This window comes from Argiope bruennichi, chromosome 6 (genome assembly GCF_947563725.1).
Source record: "Argiope bruennichi chromosome 6, qqArgBrue1.1, whole genome shotgun sequence".
Lineage (NCBI taxonomy): Eukaryota > Metazoa > Arthropoda > Arachnida > Araneae > Araneidae > Argiope > Argiope bruennichi.
Window position 1 is genome coordinate 77,657,598 of NC_079156.1, and position 21,305 is coordinate 77,678,902.

Consider the following 21,305-nt stretch of genomic DNA (forward strand, 5'->3'; position numbering starts at 1 on the left):
ATCACAGAACAACAAAATTTGAATTAATTAAAATTTCAAAAAATTGTTGGAAGTTGCACATTCTTACCTTTCAAAGTATTTATGTATCAAATTTGTTAGCTTATGGACAGTTGTTCTGACATGCAGAGCTGCAACACACACGTACAATGAGTCTTCATTATTAATACAGGTATAGAAATATGCATACTAAAGGTAGATGCAAGATAATTTCTGAATTAACATATTTAAAGATTTCTTTATCTCACTTCTTACTTCACATTATATCACAGCAAAGATTATAGATGAAAAAAGGACTCTACGAATTTGTTAAGATTGGAATGGCGAAAGTTGGTAGGCCAAGTAATAACTAATTATATTTATTGATACAGATATTTAGTGCATAGTTCTGATGTACTGAGTTAACAGAAAATGACATAAAATTTATGAATGAATTTTAGAGGCTGATGCTTGTTTTTAGTGTTAGGCAGATGTTATACTGACTGAACTGCAGAATTTTAAAAATTGATTTAAGCTTTCATTTTTTCAAAGGGGTTATTGCCAGATTCATGGTTTCAAACTGTTGATTTTCAATATGCAACAATTGCAAATATCAATAGTTCTTAAAATCACAGGCTAATGAATAAAATATATGAAAAGGGTGTGAAATTTCTCTATTAAATTTAATTTTTATTTGCAGCTTGCCATAAGAAGCAATACTTTAAACATATATTTATATGTGGCTTGCAGCAAAATGAGTCAGTTTAATTGAAACCATTGAATAAAACCAAAATAAATATAAACCAAGAGCATCAGATGTCAATTAATTAAAATTCTTCAAACAAGCATTAATTATCACGGTCTCATGAAGGGGGTGGGATTGTCTTGAAACCCTTCAATATTCAATTAGACAATATCTGTCAATATAATTTTATTCATATACAGCCATTATAAATAATTTTGTTTGAAATAAACCCAATGTAATATTTTCTGTAAAAATCTGTTACTTTCAATATATTGTTTTATATGCATAAAATATACAATGCTAAATATTTTTTATTTGAAAAAACATAATAGAATTATGGATGAAAATTGCTAACTTTATTATAGTAATTAATATTTCATGGTTACTATTGTATGGTCTGGTGCCTTCTAATTTCACATGTGAATTCTGTAAGGAAAATAAGTTATTTTATTTTAATACAAATTTGTTGTACTAAAAATGTTTTTATTAGGGTTTTGATTAAATATTCATATTTTTAATACAAAATGGTTTTTTCAAATGTAAATGTTCATTGCATAGTTATTTTAAAAGGTTAAAGTAACTTAAAATAATTTATAATTTTATTATATTTTTTCTGTTATTTAGAGATCTGTTGCTCTCAGAGACAAAATTCCTTGTAAATATTGTGAAATTCCATTTTCTTATAATATGTTGGAGCGTCATATTACAGTATGCAGATTGCGAACTGAGAAATGTAGAAAATGTGAAAAATTTATTCGTCATAATGAAATGGATGGGCATCAGTGTGTTGATGAACAGGTGAATCTTTTTTTTTTTCCTGTTTAGATGCTCTATTATTATTTTTTAATCTTAATTCCGCTAATTTTGGAATGCAACTTACTATTTTATTTTTGTATAAAATTGTTAATAACTTATGCTTATTTCATTGATTTGGGTACATTTAATTTGGAAGATAGTTTTAATCTGTCATTCCCATTATTTTGATTCTAATTATTTTATAAATAATTCTTTTATTTGTAAAAATTTTTTATCAATTTTTAAAAAGATTTAAATTTATATTTTCCTTTGTTATGAACTTTTAGAATATATCGAAGACCTATGGGAATTGTCCAATATGCCATCAGACTATTCCTTGGATTGAAATGAATGTTCATAGTGCTTATTGCTCCCAAGTTTATTATGATACACCTGATTATGAACATCAGAATCAATTTAATGAACTTGCTTTAAGAAAGGGTATGATATTACTGAAAATGAGAATCTTGTCATTCTTATTGTTATTTAAGTTTTTAAATCATTTCTTTTGTTGTAAAAATAACTGTGGTAAGCATGCACTTCTGCAATGAATTATCTTATTATGCTGTGTTGTATTTTGTTGCTGGATGGTTGCAATTATCTAATTTGTTTGTGTTTAAAAATTGTGAGGAATTGAGATAAAATTTCATAGTTTAAGCATAATTGTCTTCTTCTTGATAATAAATATATGTATTTGCATTTGTTATATTTTTTAGATGTACAGCATTTTTATGAAATTTGTCAATGCTTCACATAGCATTGTATTTGTTTAATGCTCTTCTTTTAAATTTTAAGTGCAATTTCTTTTAAGTTATATTTGTCTCTTGATTATGAATGAAGTATCTTTATTGGGATATGTTGGAGTTATGACTTAGTGTAGTAAAAAAAATTAGCTGACCTCATTGTTTTGTAAATTCTTTACAAGGGATGTCTTTCTTTTGAGAATATTGGAAACTAGCCGCCTTTGGCGACCAGCCAGTTCACCAGTATTACTGCTCGCTACAATTTTCAATTAAATATTTTAAGTAACTTGTCTCTTAATAGCTTCTCAAACGAAACATTTTTAATCTTCAAATTTTGATAGTCATACCAATTTTATACTGTTGTTTAGATCGTTTCATTCAAATTACTATATATATTTTCCTAATTTGTTGTCATTTCCGGTAAAACTTCAACTTTAATTTAAAGTGGAAATGCTGAAATTGCAATTAATATGAAAATATTTTTTTAATGAAACCAATTTTTGTTGTTATTTATTTATTATTATTATTATTATTGAATATGAGTACTGCAAACAGAATCGTTCGGTATTTAAGTCTTATGTGAACTACAAAAATTTTTCATAATGTGTGTAATATCTTAAAGAATAATTCAACAAAAATTTCTCAGATTCAGTATAAAATTCAGTTTTTAGTTTTGCTTTCAGAAGGATTGAAATGAAATCAATAATAATATTTTGTTCCGGCCTATAAATATATTTCAAAAATTATGAAGTCTAAATTTTATGCAGTAAGGTATCATATTCTGAGAAATATTCTGGACACACCAAATTTTAAATAAATGAATGAATGTTTCTATTTTCCACGATTAACTAAGACTGATTTATGAAGTTTTGAATGTTAAAAATTTAGAAAAACTCAACATTTTCATGATCTTAGGCCAATTAATCTTGAGAAACCTGCGTGCTGATTGGTGTATTTTCTTTAAAACAATCGATGAAAAATCTAATATTATCCTTTTTTTTTTTTTGAATAGGGATATTCAAATTTTCATAAATCAGTCAGTTTAAGTGATTGATTTAGTTGATTGGAAATTGATTCTTTATTTAAAATATTAGTGTTTCAAGAACATTTTGTTAAACGTGATTTCCATAGAAAAGCTTTATGTAAAATCAAAAATTCGTTATATATTAGAGTATTTATTGGATGAAGTTACATAAAATATAATCATTTTCCATTTAGACCATATTAGAAGATCTGTGTCTAATACTAAAGGTTTACAAATTAGCTGTGTGGCCCTGATTTGAATGGATATCCTGTTCATATTAAACAAAACTTGCCTTAAATTAAAACTGATTTATTGGATTAATAATATAGATAGTGTAAAAGATCATAAAATAATTTTTCTTGAATTTATTTTTTAGAAAAAAATAATATTTCATACTTGTTTCATTTCCTACAGACATGTGACGAAATCATATTTTTGCAGATTTCATTTCCAAAAAGATTTAATTTATTTTTAAATGGAGCTTTAATCGATGTGATGGCAACACTTTGAAAAAAGCTAATTTTTCCCCTTGAATGTGAAACGTACTCGTGCAGCTTAAATTTTATTTTTATTTTGTATGAAAAAAATTGTTGAAAAATATAGTTAAAATATTTATTTAAAAATTCATTAAAAATAGAAATTTAATTTTAAGGTTAAAACATTGGTATCATTTAAAAGATAAATTTTTGATCTCTAATTTCATGTAAAAATCTTTTTTGTGCGGTAATAATTTGATTGCTAATCCCAATTGAATTTTAACAGCAAGTTCTGAGTGATTGTTTTATAATAAAAGCAATTTTGATACTCTAATATAAGCTAGGAGGGTTTTTTTAAGTGTGATTTTTGTATTAATAATTTTCAATTTTATCTGTATTAGAGTTCTTTGAATTTATATCAACTTTACCACATTGCTAATGGGTTCTTTCTATCTTTTTTTTTTCTTTTTCTGATTTATTGAAACTTTTAATTGCTGAAAAATTATTCTGTTATTAATCATGAAACTTCATTAAATCTTCAAATCGCATTATATATGTTTTTCTCTTATATTCAGTGTCTGTTTTTGATGGAAATGATATATAATTTTTAAAAACGTCTTCTTTCAGTTTATATGATTTAATCATTTTTCTAATAAAATATAAGAAATAACTGAAATATAGAAGTTAAATTGCTTTTCATTAATAGGTAATGAATTTCATTGAATTAATATTTTAAATCATTGTTTATTATTGTAGTTAATATTTTTAAAAAAAACATGTTAATTTGTGTGTGTTTTCTTGATAGAGTCTGAAGGTAGAGTTTTGACTAATAAAAGTACTGAAGAGAAAAAATCACAGGTCAGTGTTAAAGAATATTTCTACGTGCAAAATAGTTATAAATTACAGATGATAAAATTATTATTTACTCTTATTGAATTTTGCATGTGAATTAAAGTGAATATCATGTTTTTGCAGACTAGAATCTTGCCATTTACTAATGTTATGAATTATAGAATAAAATTTAGCATGAAAATTTAAAGCAATGTTTATTCAAAAGATTAAAATAAGTATTTTTAAAGGGGTAAGAAATCTTTTTAAATTCATAGATCTATAAGTAGAAAAATTTTGACAATAAAATTAGGTTACCATACAAAAGTTTCTCAAAAGTAATTCCATTATATTTAACAAGTCGCTGCCCATGCAATTTTTTCCACCTGTACTTTTAAAGTTTTTGTCACTCCTATCCTTTATTTGAAATTAAAATGTGTTATTTTCCCTGACTTCAATGTGATTTCTCCTTGTGTATGTGTGTTTTTTTTTTTAATTTTTTTTTTATTTTACATATGTTTTGATTAGAATTTTTTTTTTTTTTTTTTTTTTATCATTTTGAAAATTTTTGGACATTCTTTCTTATTCCTTTGGAAACTAATATGAAATATGTAATTTTAAATGACTGTCTACCTTATAAGTATATTGTAATTTAATAAATATGGAAATTTTATTTTGGATACATTTTCTGTAATTCAAACATGTTAAGAGATCTGTCATTAAATATTTTTATTTTAACTCTTTTTTTTAAATATGTATTAACATTTTGGATTATTATAATGTATTATTGATGTTGTTGTAGTTTGTGTTCATTTAATACTTGTTTTAATGTCCTTTCTTTCAGATTTCATGAATCAAATGTTAAAGATATTGTTTAGTAATTGTTAAAGAAATTTGTGGTCTTTCTTTATTAAAGAATTTAAATTATGTTATTTTATTTGTATAATAGATTTCTCTTGCATGTAATTAATCAGATTAAATTTTAAAAAGAAGATAAAATTAATACATATTACTTTGAAATGTATTTTATTGTATTTAAAGAAAATTTGCACTCTATCATAATGTAACAAGTATACACTGTTTTTTTGTTTAGGAAAATTATTTAAATGCCAAATCATAGTTAGCAGAAAAACCAATATGCCTTATCTTAAACCACCAACATTTACTAATTTTTGTGTTTTGAATTAATTTTGTAACATGCTTTGCTAATGATTGCAATGTAAATAACTGCCAATTTGTTTCTATTTACTTTGCCTGAAATGTAATCAGAGCTGTTATGAATATGAGTTATTGTAGGGTTTACTGCTCAATATCTACATGCGGATAAATGTTCTATAAAGATATCACAATTATATTGTACTGAAATTGATAATTTCTTCTTAGGAAGAAAAAAGAGAATTCTGTTATGTTCAAATCTGCAAGTTTATCTGTACACAACTATTTAACAGAACCTGCCAGCTGCAATTATCATAACAAAGAATCTATTCTTCATTGTTTAAATTTTAAATGCTTAGCTTTTATCTCATCGATAAATGCTTTATTGCTTCACTATATTATTTAGTAAATCTATCTACATTATAACTCCAAAAAATCAGTAAACTATATTTCTAGAATACTATAATATGTATGTTTAATTTCTTTTTACAATTTTTTTAGTCATTTTTCTCAACAGTCCTTTCTGTTTCCAGGAGTAAATATATCATAGTATAATTTTTTAGTAAATATTTCATACTGTAAGGACATTTTTAAAATAACTTAGTTTTTAAAATTTATAATTGTAATTTTTTTTTCAGACTTTTGAAGGTACAAAGAAATGTTCTTTCTGTTCTAACATCTTTCCATATCGCTATTTTTCTCAACATCTGGAAATCTGCTTAGAGCGTCCTTATAATTGTGATAAGTGCTTAAAAGCTATGCCTTATCGAAAAAAAGAAGATCATTTGCACAGTTGCCGTAGTCAACAAACTGGTAATGATAATTATTTCTACTGTTTTCAGTTTGCTTTTTAAAATCTTATGTGATTTTATCGTTATAGTTTGTATTTGTGCTTGAGGAATATATTTTGTAATGATTTATTTTTTACTTGATGACTTTAGTGGATTAAGAGCATGTTATTCTGAAATAATTTTTTGATATGATAGTTTTGATGTTTCATGTAATGGATCCAAATTAATATTGAATTTTGATATTTAGTAATAGTTTCAGTTAGCCCTCTAATTTTAATTGCAAATATTCTTTTAATAATGATATGAAATATTAGTATTATTTTAACTATTATGATGACTGTTTTTTTTTCCTTCTTTTTTCTATATAAAACTTCTTTTTTCACGCCTTTTTTAATTTAAATGTAAAATAGATATTAATATATGTTAAGCTGTTTAATTTAATTCAAAAATTTAATGAACTGCTTTGAATAAAATTCAGTTTCTTATGTTTACATATATTTTTCGGTATAGTAAAAAATATGGAAAATATGAATTGTTTGCTCTGATAGCTTTCATTTTAGAAAAGTACTGGGGTGAGGGGGGGGGAATAGTTACAAATTCCTCTCTCATTCTTGTTGTATGATTTATATACTACTGTTATTGATTCAAAATGGTCATACTTTCATTAATGGAGGGTCTATTTCATGTCAGGAAATTAATCTTGTTTAGAAATATTATATAAAATACAATTACAATAAATTTGTAGAATTTTGTGTATGTATAATTCAAGTTATTTATTATTAAAATACTATTATTTTCAGTTTTTTTTAAAAATACAGTTGAAAATAAATTGATGTATTTCTGAATAATATTGTATTTTTATTCATAAAATGGTGCTTAAACATATTTTTAAATTGTCTGATGGAGTAATTTTAAATATCCAAATCAGTTTACATTATTAATAATAAAACAAAATGAAGATATTTAATTAAAATATATGAAATCAACTTCACTGTTTATAATTGCATGTATATTATTTTTCTGCACTATATCTATGCAATCTTTTTTTTTCTTCCTCCCTCATCCTGAAAAAATAAATTGTTTAATGTTATTCCACATAATTTGTTTAAAATTCCAAATGTATTGTTATTAAAATGCATTATTGTTATTAAATGCAGCATTTATAGTATTCTTATGTTTGAAGAAAAATGTTTTTGTAGGTATACTTCTTATTCCTATTTTAAATATATTAAAATTTGTCAGTGAAACTATCTTTTATTTTTTATAATATATTCCTAGATTACATGCTACATGATGAAGAAACAGAGAATAATGGAGAATTGAAGGTATGTATATATCTATTCATTGTTAATTTATAAATTTAACATTTTTATAATGAAAATATGCTATATATTTATTTGGACTGTTTCCAACTTTTTAATGGTGGGGAGCAAGTAGATTATTTTATGAAAATGCCTTCTCTTCCATTCATTGTTTCCTTGAATGTGTCTATTGTCAAATTCATTTTTACAATATTACCTACAATCTTAATTGTTTGTTAGAAAATTGCCATATCTGAATTCCACTTTAAAGACAGGTTTGTATGTGCATTTAAATAGAAAAAATTAATCTTGCATATTTTTCTGTAGCTGATTTTATTTGTATTTGATTATTAATTTGATAATATATTTTTGTGTGATTATGCATTTAGTATATTATTGAACTGTTTATAAGAGTGAAGCATATTTGTGTGATGGTTTCATCTAAAATCTCAAAAATGTTTAATCTTTGAATGAAGAAAAAAAATACTTTAAAATATTGAGCATGCTTTAAAAAGTTTATTAGAGAGCTAAAAATGTGGTATTGATCAGCTCTATCAGATAAAGCCCCTTATCAAAATCATTTGAATGTAGGTCTTGGGATAGGGTAAACCTAACGTTAATAGAATGGTGGTGTATGATCCTGTATTTTTTAAAATGAGGTAAAATGAGATATCTTTTAAAATAGCTGAAATTCAATGAATTTTCCATTAAATGGTTCATAATATTGATGAAATGTGGCACTAGACCATTGGAAGTTAATTTCACACAAAAAAACAACAACCAGACAACAGAAAATTTTATAGATAAAAAAAAAGAAAACTATATTATGCCATTATTTTTCAAGAATGCTAGGGAATATCTACAATTAAGTTGGGATTCTCTTGATTTTAGGATTTAATTTGAATCATCGAAATAAAAATGCATTTCATTTAATTAAAAGATTATCCAAAGTTACATTTTGAAAATAATTCTTAATGCCATCAAAAAATTTTTAATGAGAAATTTAATCATATGTCAAATTCCTATGAAAACAGCTGTTGAAAATGAGAACCTATGTATTAGTTATTAAAAGTCCTTTATTTTTTTTTTTACCAATACTAAACTACCTGAACCTTATATGCAACCTTAAGCAAGATTTGGTATTTTTCCCCCCTTCGTATTTATTACTTAAAAGTGGTTCTTACTTCGCATTTGCCAAATTTATATAAATGAATTTTCTTTATGGTATTTGACCTTTCTTCTGTGATGGATGCCTGCGAATCTGGAGGTCAGTAAAAAAGATTTCCTTCCTTTTAGGGAATTTTTGTGTGGAGAACATATATCCTTTCAATGACTAGATTCTTTTTCCATTATCTTTTAGTTGTGTAGATTGGGGAAATTTGTTTCTTTCCAGGAATAGTTTTATACATTCCCAAAAATTATGCAAGTTTATTTTTAAGTAATTTCTAATAGTTAACATTTTTCTGCACATGAATATGTCTTTAAAAGGCATTTGATTGTCATATTTCAACATTATTATTGTTAAATTATTGTCATTGTAAGTATTTTTAATGCAAAAGTTTCAAAACATTGGTGTAATACGTTGAAAAATTTAGTATTTAATTAGCTATGAACTTTCAAAACTGAATTCACATTTGAATTCAAATAAAACAAAAGCAGAAAAAATTATTTAAGTATTTAGAATATCAACAACATTAGCTTACTCAAAATATTGCCTGTTTTTTTGGAAAATTATAGTGTTCAAGTGATTATTGATAATTAGAATCTAATTTCTTATTCTTTTTCAAAAAAAAAAAAAAAAAAAAAAAACTTTTAGAAAAAGAAATTGCAGAAATTGAATGTTAAAGCTAATGTTCTTATAAAGGTAAAAAGGTCACAGATTTTTCCTTACAAAAAGAACTCTAATGTAATTTGTAAAGCTAATAGTGAGAAAATTAGAACAGTTGCTAAATATGACAAATTTTCTAAAAAAAGGAGTAGAAAACTTTGATTATATAGTTAATAAAGTATGCAGCTTATCTAAAATAAATTAAGTAAAAATAATGTTTTTTTTTTTTTTTTTTTTTTTTTTGAGAATTAAGTTTTATTTTACATTGATTTTTGTTAAAAGATTAGAACAATTTTTCAAATTAAGTTAAGAATATATTGTGCTGTAATTAAAGAGAATTAAAATAAAGAGATGTTGTTCTGATGATACTAGAAACATCTGAAAAAGTCAGGAAAATTTCTTTAAAAACCTGGAAATGGCAGCTAAATTCAAACAGATATGCTGGCCATCCTGATTTAATTTGATTATTTTTGTTCCTGGTCTTCATTTTACTTCCAGAAAATTGCTATTTTAATGAAGTAGGGGTATAATATTTTTTTAGTATATCTATAATAATAATTTTATGACACTAACTTATAGCATCATAAAATAATTTTTGAAGTATGATGGAAGGTGATAAGAACTTTCATCAGAAACTTGCAGAAAAATATTTTAAGTTGCTTTGTTTCTATATTTGTGAAATATATTCCTAAGTTATTAGTGACATTCTGCATTTAGATTTGTATAGAATTGAATACTTTTGACTTCACTTAGTGAATTTCACCATAACACATAGTTCCACAATCAAAATTATTATGCTAATCCTTGTTCTTACTTTTTCTGTAATGGTTCTTAAGAAGTCCTTGTAAAATGCTTAGTATTTTTTCAGATAAAATTTGACTAAATGTCATTTACTGATGGCACCTGTATATCAATAATGTCAGTATCAGTAATACATTAATATTATGTGTAATTTTATGAACTGTGGAAGATATTTCCTCATTAGTTGGACTTTCTTTATTTACATTTCTTTCTGATTTCCATTTTTATTGTTCTTGGATTATTGTCAGAGATCGACTGTATTTAAAGTTTTTTCAAAACCTGAAATTTTTGTAAAGGTGCTGGTATGGAATACATATTTTGATAGAAAAAAATTATTGACAAAAAATCTTGGAAAAATGGCTTGATTGATGAAGGCATTGAAAATGAATTAAGGTATAACAACTGTAAATAATGGCTACAAAAGAAAAGTTTTTTTTTTTTTTTTTTTGAAAAGTGCAGGAATTCTTCAATATCTGATGAATAGTTACAGCTGCAAACTTTACAACATATAAACGAATTGTAACTATGGAATCCTATTATGTATGGGCTACACTGTTCTTCCTATTAAAAGTAATTTTTGTCTTTATTATCTGAAATAATATTAATGAGACATTTTCTGGAATAACATTAATGAAAATATTTTATGTTAAATGAGCATTTTGAAGCTCATTTCATTTTTATACACATGAATGTTTTTTTCTTTTATGCATTTATTTTTATTTTTTTTCTCTTGTAACTTTCTCTCTCTCTCTTTTTATTTTATGTTGTGTGGATAAAATTAACCAATTACAACATAATAACAGATAAATAAACTTTTATGTTTGCATTGAAAGTTATATATGTGATGAAGTTTCAAGGATTTTTTTTTTCTTTTTGGGTGCTAAAATTAATTAATATGCCATAGTTCTCTATAGTTAATATAAATGAAAGCCATTATGTTGCATTTGATAATAAAGTATATACTAATCCTATATCAGTGGATTATTCTTTCCTTCTATCTTTCAAATGTAAAATAATGGAAAATTTACAGTGAAAAATATTTCCCTCAGTCATTTGTAGCCATATGAAAAATATTGCATTCTGTATTATATATATATATATATATATAATATTGAATATAAGAAATTCTGTGTTAAAATTTTTTAAAAGAAGAGTATGCTTATTTAAAATTTATTTTTGACCCTGCTTATTATTTAAAAATATTTTTCTTTTTAGTAATGAAATCTTGTATTCTATTCATATCATTTTTATTTTATTTATTTATACATTATTATTATTTTAGAAATTGAAAAAGTGCCAGTTTTGTGATAAAAGAATAACTGATGTACTTTTCCATCATCACTTGAAAGTATGTGAACATCGCGAAGAAAAATGTACAGTTTGTTCAGAAAATGTGCCTGTAAAAAATATGCAAGAGCATAAGTTATTCAAATGTAATTTTGCTCATCTTCCAAGTAACAGGAATTTTTACAGTAAGTTTCTATTTTTTTAATAAATTAAACATTTATTTTGTCACTCTGACTTTCATCTTCATAAGGCTCGTAAATAAATGACCAGCATATATGAAATACATTCCAATGCATTTATTTATTAACTATTTTAAAATTGAATGTTTTTGTGGAACAAGAAAATAACAAATATAATATATAAAATAAGGAGAGGGGGTGAAAAGAGTGGAAAGTCATCTGTGCTGAAATAATTTAAAATTATCATTGCATTTTTTTCAAGTTAAGTTTCTTAGAACAAAAATCTGACTCTTATTTATAATGCAGTTTTTTTCCCTAATGTGTTTATCAATAATATGTGAAAGTTAAAATTTCTGTATTCTTTCGATGTTCTGTTTATAGAGTTAAGAATGCCGAAGTTCTTCATAGATCATCAATATATAATGTTAGAACTGGAGTTTGTATGTTATTGTGCAGTTTTATTCAACTTACATTGACTTATCATTTACAAAACGCTATCCTTCTTATCTACCGATGGGGACTTTAACTTGATAGAAACAGTTAATGCATCACAAAATGAATTGATATTTTGTAAAATCTACATTTACCAGCTTCTTTGCTTAAAAAGAATTTGCTAATTAGGAGTCATTTGTCCATCAGTTGATCCCAAATTGTTGCCATTTTGTTGATTTTGTTTTCTATTAGCTTTGTTGCTTGTCTCATTTAATCTAAGTTTGACTTCATTTTTATTTTGTTATCTTCTATTTTGATTTGTATGAAGAATGGATTACAATTTTTATTGGTATAATGATTGCAAAATCCTGAAATTTTTGGAATTTTGTAGAAAATATCATCTGGAGACTTTTTATTTGTTGTTCCTGAACACTTTTCATTTATTCCCTTTTTATAAACTAGCATCTGGCATAGCAAAACAACAATTTTCACCGGAATAATTGTAAAGTAATTCATGGCAGACATATCCCTAAACAGTAAAAATATTATAACCAGAACTGAAATGATATCATGTTTCACATATTGAAAACAGACAAATTCTATACTCATACACTTCACATAACCTTTAATATAGTTCGACAGTTCACTAAATGTTTCAAATGCAAATTTGTCATTTTATATCAGTAATAAGAGTATAATAATCGTAACAATAGTGAAATGATTCACCAAAGATGACACAATGAAATTGGGAAGTGTTGCAAAAGAAAGTAAATAACCTTTTTTATATTAGATATGCCCATCATTTCAGTGGAGTTTCCATCTATAGATTGACATAGAATCTTTGACCTAATGTGATGACTCACTGCATACATAAATTCACTTCTGGTTTTTGTTTTATGGTGTTAGTCAGAACCTAAGAACAGATTAAATAACATCAAAATCATTCGCCACAAATGATGGATGCAAAAAGATGTTTTGCAATAGGTTCAGCAATAATATGAAACAATATCATATAAACTGTAATGAAAATATCATATGCACAATTGTAGAAAGAAAACAAGGAGTAAATCATAAAAAAGGTGTCATTTGAAAGGGCTTTTGAACATACTGATATGGATGTTTGAATTAAAAGTTTCTTAATTTGCCGTCTGTATATTGAAATAAGAGAAAACTTCAAAATGTTCAATGGCAGCACCTATATTTTTCATCAAATTTTAAAACTACATCAAAAGCTATTTCCGAAAACCAAGTTTCATTAGTTTAGATACATTAGTTTCGGAATTATAGGCTAACAAAATTTTGACTTTCTAATGTTAAAATTAAATTTTGAACTTTTATTCATATTTTAAAAATTTATTAAGTTATTGACTTAAACTTTTTTCTTATGAAGATATAAGGTATTTTACACATATTGCATACATATTTAATATGAAAAAACAATTTTTAATACATATATACATTATAACTTTTAAATTGCAACATACTTAACCCCTTCAGGACCATTGCAAGGAACTGAATGCTCTGAAGTGGAGCGTCAATCTAGACCCACACAGTTTTCACAGTTAAGCCTAATTTTACAATATATATATATATATATATATATAATCATCATTTTAATATAATGACTTTAATTTTACAAATAACATATGAAATATAATACTACTTATTATGTATTACGATAAAGGCTATAACATTATTAGAAATGAATGAAATAAGCAAAATACTCAGTTTTTAACTATACCCACAAAAACAAATATTATATACATGAAAATAGAGTTATAAATATTGAAATTTTATATTTCTTTCTCATTCCCAGCAACAGTCATCTGAATGCACTTTCCCATATTCTCCTAAAGAAAAAAAATCAAAGCAATCAACAAGAACGCTAGAGTCCCTTTAAATCAAATATACCTTTTAGAGAGCTGTTTGTTTATACCAATAAATCTATCAAATCTAGAAACACCAAACAGAAAGAAATGCTTGCCAGTATATGAAGACCGTTAATTATTTCATCTTTTCATAATGGGAAGGATAAATGGAACTGATAAAAAATATACAAAGTACTATGTAGTGAACCCGAAACTGCAAACAACAATTCTCATGCTTCTTAAACCTATAAACATTCCATCTTTTCCCTATTATTCAAAATATAAACACATATAAATAAATTAGGGCCCTTTAAATGCCCAATCCTCTCAAAAAAGCCAAACTCATGCAATTGCTTACATGTTTAAATACCCCGAATCAAGTAATTTTTTTTTTTTTTTAACTCAGAACCGAAAGCGTATATTGAAGGTCAACACTCTGTGAGATATGCTTTGAAATTATAACGGACTTCAATCGCTATCTACTGTTATTTAAAAATTTAAATAAACGTTCTAAATAGAAATCACACCAGCCTGGAGGCTTATCTGATATTTGATACTTGGGCCGGGAAAGGACTATTGAGTGATCATGTGTGTGTGATCATTGTCTGGAATGGGTTAAATTTTTTCATAAATCTAAAGACAGTATCATTTTATAGAAAATGCAAAATTTCAGCTCATTCCTACGAGTATACCTGTTACATTAAGTTTTCTGCATTGCTCCTAAAACGATGTAGTTAGGGGTACACTCGCAAATTTAAAAATATCGACAGCTTTTTATATGGCATATAAATGCTGCTGATCATTCATTTCTTAAAACTAATATTGTTTTCTGCATTATTAACAGCTGCTACTTTTGAATGTAGAGGATAAAGTAGTGACTATCTTTGTTATAAGCTAGAAATTATACTCCTTAGTTCATATAATATTGTTTACAGAATATAACAAATTCCAGAATATTTTATTTTATTTCACAGTTATTACTTTGTAGGATTTAGCTGTTTAATTTACATTCTGGCAAATAATTTATCTTAATAATTTATGGATAACAAACTCAAAATTTTCTAACAAGAAAAAGGGCCATTTGTATTTGTTTAAATTTACCGATGTTTGTTTAAATGGACTATATAACTTATATAATCTCTAATTTCATAAGATTAATTTGCCATTATTATAATTATAGTAAATTAAATTGTAATTATAATTAAATAATTCAAAACATTTAATTTTATATCATTTACTCATATAACAAAACTTTCCAGTTTGGTATTTTCCGTGTAATTGAGAATCAAGCTTGGATGCAATTAAGCAAAACTTCAATGAATTCATTTCTTTTTTGACAAGAGTCAAAATTCTTTTAAACTTTTCGCTATAAATATTTTGTTATGAATGATATAGAAAACAATTTTACCATGTAGATTGAAGCTTTAAAAGTATGGCAAAAGAAAAAAACCTTTCCGGCATCCGGAGAATAACTAAATTTTGTACATTTAAATATGGAAACATTCTCTTGTGGAATAATCCACCACACAATCTCAAATATCTCCTCATGTAATCATAGTATATAAACCAGAATTTTTACTCCAGGTATTTTTTTCCTGGAAAATCTATTCATGACATCAGAAAGGGTATTGCCATAGGGAATCTCAAAATACATTTGTACAATTTTAAATATGTAGATAATCCCATACAAAAATTTTAGATGCAGGCATGTTTTAATATTTATTACTACCTTTAAAATGGCACTTTTAGTTTTCACAATGGATGAATTGTTGCAAAATAAATCGAGGTGGCTCCTTATTTTTTCCCCTTTAGTGATTGTGCAAACTGCTCCAGTATCTTGTGGTCAATAAAAAAAAGTATGGGGTAAGACCTTAAATTTGTTACAACAAAAGATTTTATTCAACAAGTTGATCAAGTGGTTCAACAGAAGTGGAGTTTTATTATAGTGAGTGAGTTATGTGTGAATTTCCTGAAATAATGAGATCATTTCGTTACTCTTGGCACCTTTTGAGGTAGTTTAAATAGGATCTTATAATCATCTTTCATATATCACTGATTAATTCTCATCTCTTCCATAGATTGAAGAATTGGCTAAGAAGCTAAAGCTTTCAAACTGATGAGAAGTTTCAAAGCAATGCTAAGACTCCCTGTTTGCATTCCCCCCCCCCCCAAAAAAAAAGATCTGGAAACTTGGCCTACCTAATACTGTCCCGATATTCTCATATTTTTATATATGTGTGTGTGTGTGTCAAATTTTTTTGTCTGTAGAGTGTACATGTACATAAATCCATACATTCATTTCTATTAACAGTACAGATAATGAGATAGTCAATGAGCTAATCATCCTGTCCCAACTACTGGTCTGAGTTGATCAAAATTTGTTTTGGTTTTTATTTATTTTACAAGTAATCTATTATTTAATTGCAGTTAAATTAAAATAAATGCATAAATGTTTTTTAATATATTTTTGTGTTAATATTTGCCATTTTTAGGTGATAATAATGTGCATGCTGAAGCTTCTCCAGGACCTTCTGAAAACTTTGAAAAAATGGTAAGTAAATTCAAATTTCGTGCAGACTTTGAAAAAAAAAGATATACCAAATATATAATGTATCATCTTGATAAATTGCTTCTTGTGTGTGTGAAAATTGAACTTCCAAATGATCATTTATTTTGATCTGTCTGTTTCAAATGTAAATATGTAATGTTTTTAGAAAAAAATTAAAATATTAATAACAGTAATTTGCAAAGTAAAGAACGTTATGCCAAGATGTTTTGAGAAAATGTACCAATTTATATAAATTAATTATTTTGTAATTGAACAGGAAGGAAGAAGGCTAGTTTTTTATTTTTTTGGTTGTTCCATTTTATTCATCTGTATTTATAATATTTTTTGATATTATAAAATATTTGATATGATTAAAGGAGAAACATCAAAATTTATTATGTGTAAATTCAGTGCTAAAAAAGAAAATGATCTGTAAGTTCAGAATAACTGAAAGCATCAGATGTTACAAAAGGACCTGAACATGAATTCATAACAAAGATTATAAATTGGGAGTGTGAGATGATGGTTCATTTTTTAAATATAATGAAAACAGCATTTTAAAAAGATATGAACAGAATGAAATAATTTTTTGAATGGGAAGATGGGAGGCAATCTGTTTTAAAAAAAGGTCTAGTTAAAATGGGAAATTAATTAAAATGTGATGGATTTTTTATACTATTGCATAATGATTATTCAATAGTGATAAATTTGTAAAAATATATTATTATTCTGCTGACATGCTGAATTATATCATATCATCTATTCCTTCATGCTTGAGGATAATAATGGTGAGATAATTATCACACTTTATAAATTCCACTTCATAAAATCATCAATGATTTGTAACTGATCACATATCAAGGCATTATATGGGTTAATATGAAATGATAAGAATGAATTTTAGAAAAATAAATCATATTTGTTTATTATGTAAATTTAACAAGCTCTATATAGTATATTTTGATATACTGAATTATATTAGACAAAAATAAAATCTCTAACTAAACTTTTTTTTAAACATATGTTTTACATAAATGGTTGATTTTTGTATTAGAAATTTCATTGATGGAATGATTGCTGTCAGTTTGATTTTAAGACAGAAAGAAAGTTAGCTCATTTCTTTTCAATTAATATAATCAAAAGTCATGGTGGATTTATAGCAAAGCAGATTAGATAACTGATAGATAATTAGATAACATAGGCACGTCAATGTAAAATTTGTTATTAGTCTAATTTTTAAATAAATTTTCAAAAATGCTAATACAAAACTCTGGAATTATGAATGCTATAAAATGTGAGAATAATATCGGTATTTTATTAAGTATAATAAGTCAAATGCCAGTTTCATTTTGTTTATTTGGTCTTTAATATACAGTCGCATAACTGGTTAAATTATACTGAATGAAAATGTGGATGTCAGTCATTCAGGGCTCATAAGAAATAAAATTAAAAAAATGCATTTTACAAATTTGCTGAAATAAATAATTTAAATGAAATAATAATTATCCTAATTAAATATTATAATTTATAACATTGTTATAATATATCAAATATAACAGATCTGTGAATTAAATGAGATATGAAGTTAAAATTGATATAAAATCATAATAAATTGATTGGCATAAATTGAAAATAAGCAGATTGAAATGAATTGATAAGAAGCATTTGCTTAGAAACAACTGTGCATTTTGATGCAGAAACCATTTTCAATAGTGTGTACATGTAATTTTGTGCTTGATGAAAGTAATCCCATAATTACTGGATCAATACATTGTACTGTGTATTATAGTTTAACAAAATATGTTCAAATTCACATTTAACCATGAAATGTTACAGTAATTTCTACATTTTTTTTAATATTGTATTTTGTGTATTGTGTTTTCTAACAAAGGCTTCTGTATGTCTACAAAAAATGTTTGTTATAAATTAAAAACAGTCAGCCTTATTAAAAAGGTACAATTTCTTTAATAAATATTTATAAACGAGCAAAAGCATAGTTAATTTAAGAATACTAATGATTTAATTTTGTTTTATGCAGAAACAAAATAATGTTTATTTCTTTTATGTGAATGTCTACATGCTGCTGTTATTTAAATTTTTGACCATGTGTTTTATTATTGTCAGTAAAGATTTAGATATTTGAATTTTTTTAAAATTATGGATAGAAAGTGAGCATATCAAATATCACATTTTGGAAAAAGTAGCAAAGCAACACCTGATATAATGTTTATGGAGATTTTTGATATCTCATTTTTTATTGGCAGACAAAGATATATGATATCAAAAAAGGGGAGAGGGATAAAAAATGAACTCAAATCAGTATTTTTAAGAAAAACATGGAGTTCAGTTTCAAATCTTAAAGAGATACTGTTGTCATTAATGCTACATATCAAATTTGTCTTTTTTTTTTTTCAATGTTATCAGAATCCAAGTTATTAGCTGTAGTGAATACATAAAATGTGCCAAAAGGTTATGTTATGTATTAAGCAATATTCCAGTGACATAAATCACATTGTAACAATACAGCAATAAAAATAAAAGCCTCTTTTTACCAATAAATTTTTTACAATGCCAATATATGATGTATTGATAGTATTTTAGACAATCGAACAATTCCTACTACTGCCACCTTGGAATTTTTTCAAGTTTTCAATTTAAATCTAATACAGTACTGCTATTGCAATGTATAGTTTTTTTTTTTGTTTTTTTTTTACAAAAGTTTATTAATAAACATTTAAAGGATTTCCAAACACTCAATTTTGCACTTTAGAACTTTGGTGAGAACTTTATCAATAGAAATAAAAATGGCTAAATATAGATTAAGTCCATATTTATAATTACATTTTTATTATTCTTCTAAACCCTGGTAACAAACTGTTTTTTTTTTAAATCTTGAAATCACACTTGATGATAAAATATGATTGGATATGGTTTATGCATAAACTGAAAATAAAAGTCAAAAAATATTTTTGAATTGATTTTTTTTTTAATTATACATTTAAAGAATAAGATTTGCTGTAAATGGAAATGTATTCAAAATAGATATATTCAAAGTACTATTATATAGTGTATGATTCAAATTATGCCACAGGTTTTCTATTAAAAATTCCATGTGAGATAGTATCAGGAGACAAAAAAAAAAAAAAAAAGGTAAAAAAATAGTTTTTTCCTGGCAAAACACACACGCATTTAAAGTAAACGTATTCAGTACTGTTTTCATAATTTTACAGAAAGATCTAGAACAAAGTTCTTTAGTAAATATCCTGGTAGGGGAGTATAAAACATGATTTTTAGGAATTAGCTTACTTGTATCTATAAGCTGAGAATGTATTACAAATGCAATAGGCTCTGAAGTGTATTAAAATGTAATTGATTTCAGATTTCATTTGTAACTATTTACTAAGATAATATTCATTGTTTTAAAGGAATGCTTCCATGCATGAATCTGTGTCGTTCAAACTGGTTCTGTAAGGATTTTTTTTTAATTGTATTGACCTGTAAAGAGTTGGGTGTTAAATATAAAAGTTGACTTAAGGATTGCTGGTGTTTGCTGCTTATTCCAGTAGCGAGTAATATAATACATTTGATCAACATTTGATCATTAGAAACACTACCATTACTGCTTTATTTTTTCTGGATTCTATTTTTAAGCTAATTAAATATATTTATTTTATTAATGAAATACTCAATATTCAAGATCATTAAGGGTTTATTTATATACTTTTAAATGTTTGATCTGAATTTTTTGATCTCGAGTCATTTGACATAAAGAGCAACAAAACTTTTATAAGGACTTTTTTTAACAATTTATATGGTAATTCTTACCAAATATCAAAACTAAACATTTTTTATCATTAAAATATGACAATGATAAATTTTTCTTCTTATTTGTAATTTAATGGAGTAGCATTATTTCAATTAATTTATAATACTATAATGGATCTACTATGATGGATCTTTATATTAATAAAAAGTGATTTTACCAAAATATTGTGTAATGCATGTCAGTTTGATTATGAATTGAGTATTCTAGATGTTGTGATTTGGGCATTATTTAACGAGATCCATTTTCGTATTATATTTTTTCAGAGACATCTTGAAGTAAAGGTCGAATTATGCCCATCATGTAATTCTAAAATTCCTGAAGAAAGATATCATGAACATCTACTCCTGTGTTATAATGAGATGACTCAATGCCATTTTTGTGGTGAAGAGATTCCAAAAAAGAAAGAACGTTCTCACTTTCAGAATTGTGATAGAGTATTAGCGATCGCTAGGGAAGATAATAAATCTCAAAGTAAGTTGACAAAAATTAAAATTTTTAATATGTTTAATGTTATGAATATCATTGTTAAAGATTTCTATGATTTCATAATCATTTTATTTATTATGTTGTTATTGTTCATTGTAGTTGATAGGTTAAAGCATCAAAAATTTGAATTTTTCATTTCATGTTATGGAATTTTTTTAAAATAGTTTTCATGAAATTAAATTTCAAAGAGAAAATTGAATAATTATTTTTAGTTTC

The 21,305-nt window shown here is 25.2% G+C and overlaps 1 protein-coding gene across 2 annotated transcripts in view; it reads left to right on the top strand.

Moving 5' to 3' along the window:
* LOC129971596 (uncharacterized) overlaps positions 1–21,305 on the top strand; it is an 84,273-nt gene that overhangs the window by 14,138 nt on the left and 48,830 nt on the right. For both annotated transcript variants that reach the window (XM_056085510.1, XM_056085511.1), the window contains 8 exons: positions 1,346–1,519; positions 1,804–1,957; positions 4,565–4,617; positions 6,381–6,555; positions 7,812–7,858; positions 11,746–11,935; positions 16,722–16,780; positions 20,867–21,074. In XM_056085510.1, the coding sequence (XP_055941485.1) occupies positions 1,346–1,519; positions 1,804–1,957; positions 4,565–4,617; positions 6,381–6,555; positions 7,812–7,858; positions 11,746–11,935; positions 16,722–16,780; positions 20,867–21,074 (1,060 nt within the window). The remainder of the gene's footprint in view (positions 1–1,345; positions 1,520–1,803; positions 1,958–4,564; positions 4,618–6,380; positions 6,556–7,811; positions 7,859–11,745; positions 11,936–16,721; positions 16,781–20,866; positions 21,075–21,305) is intronic.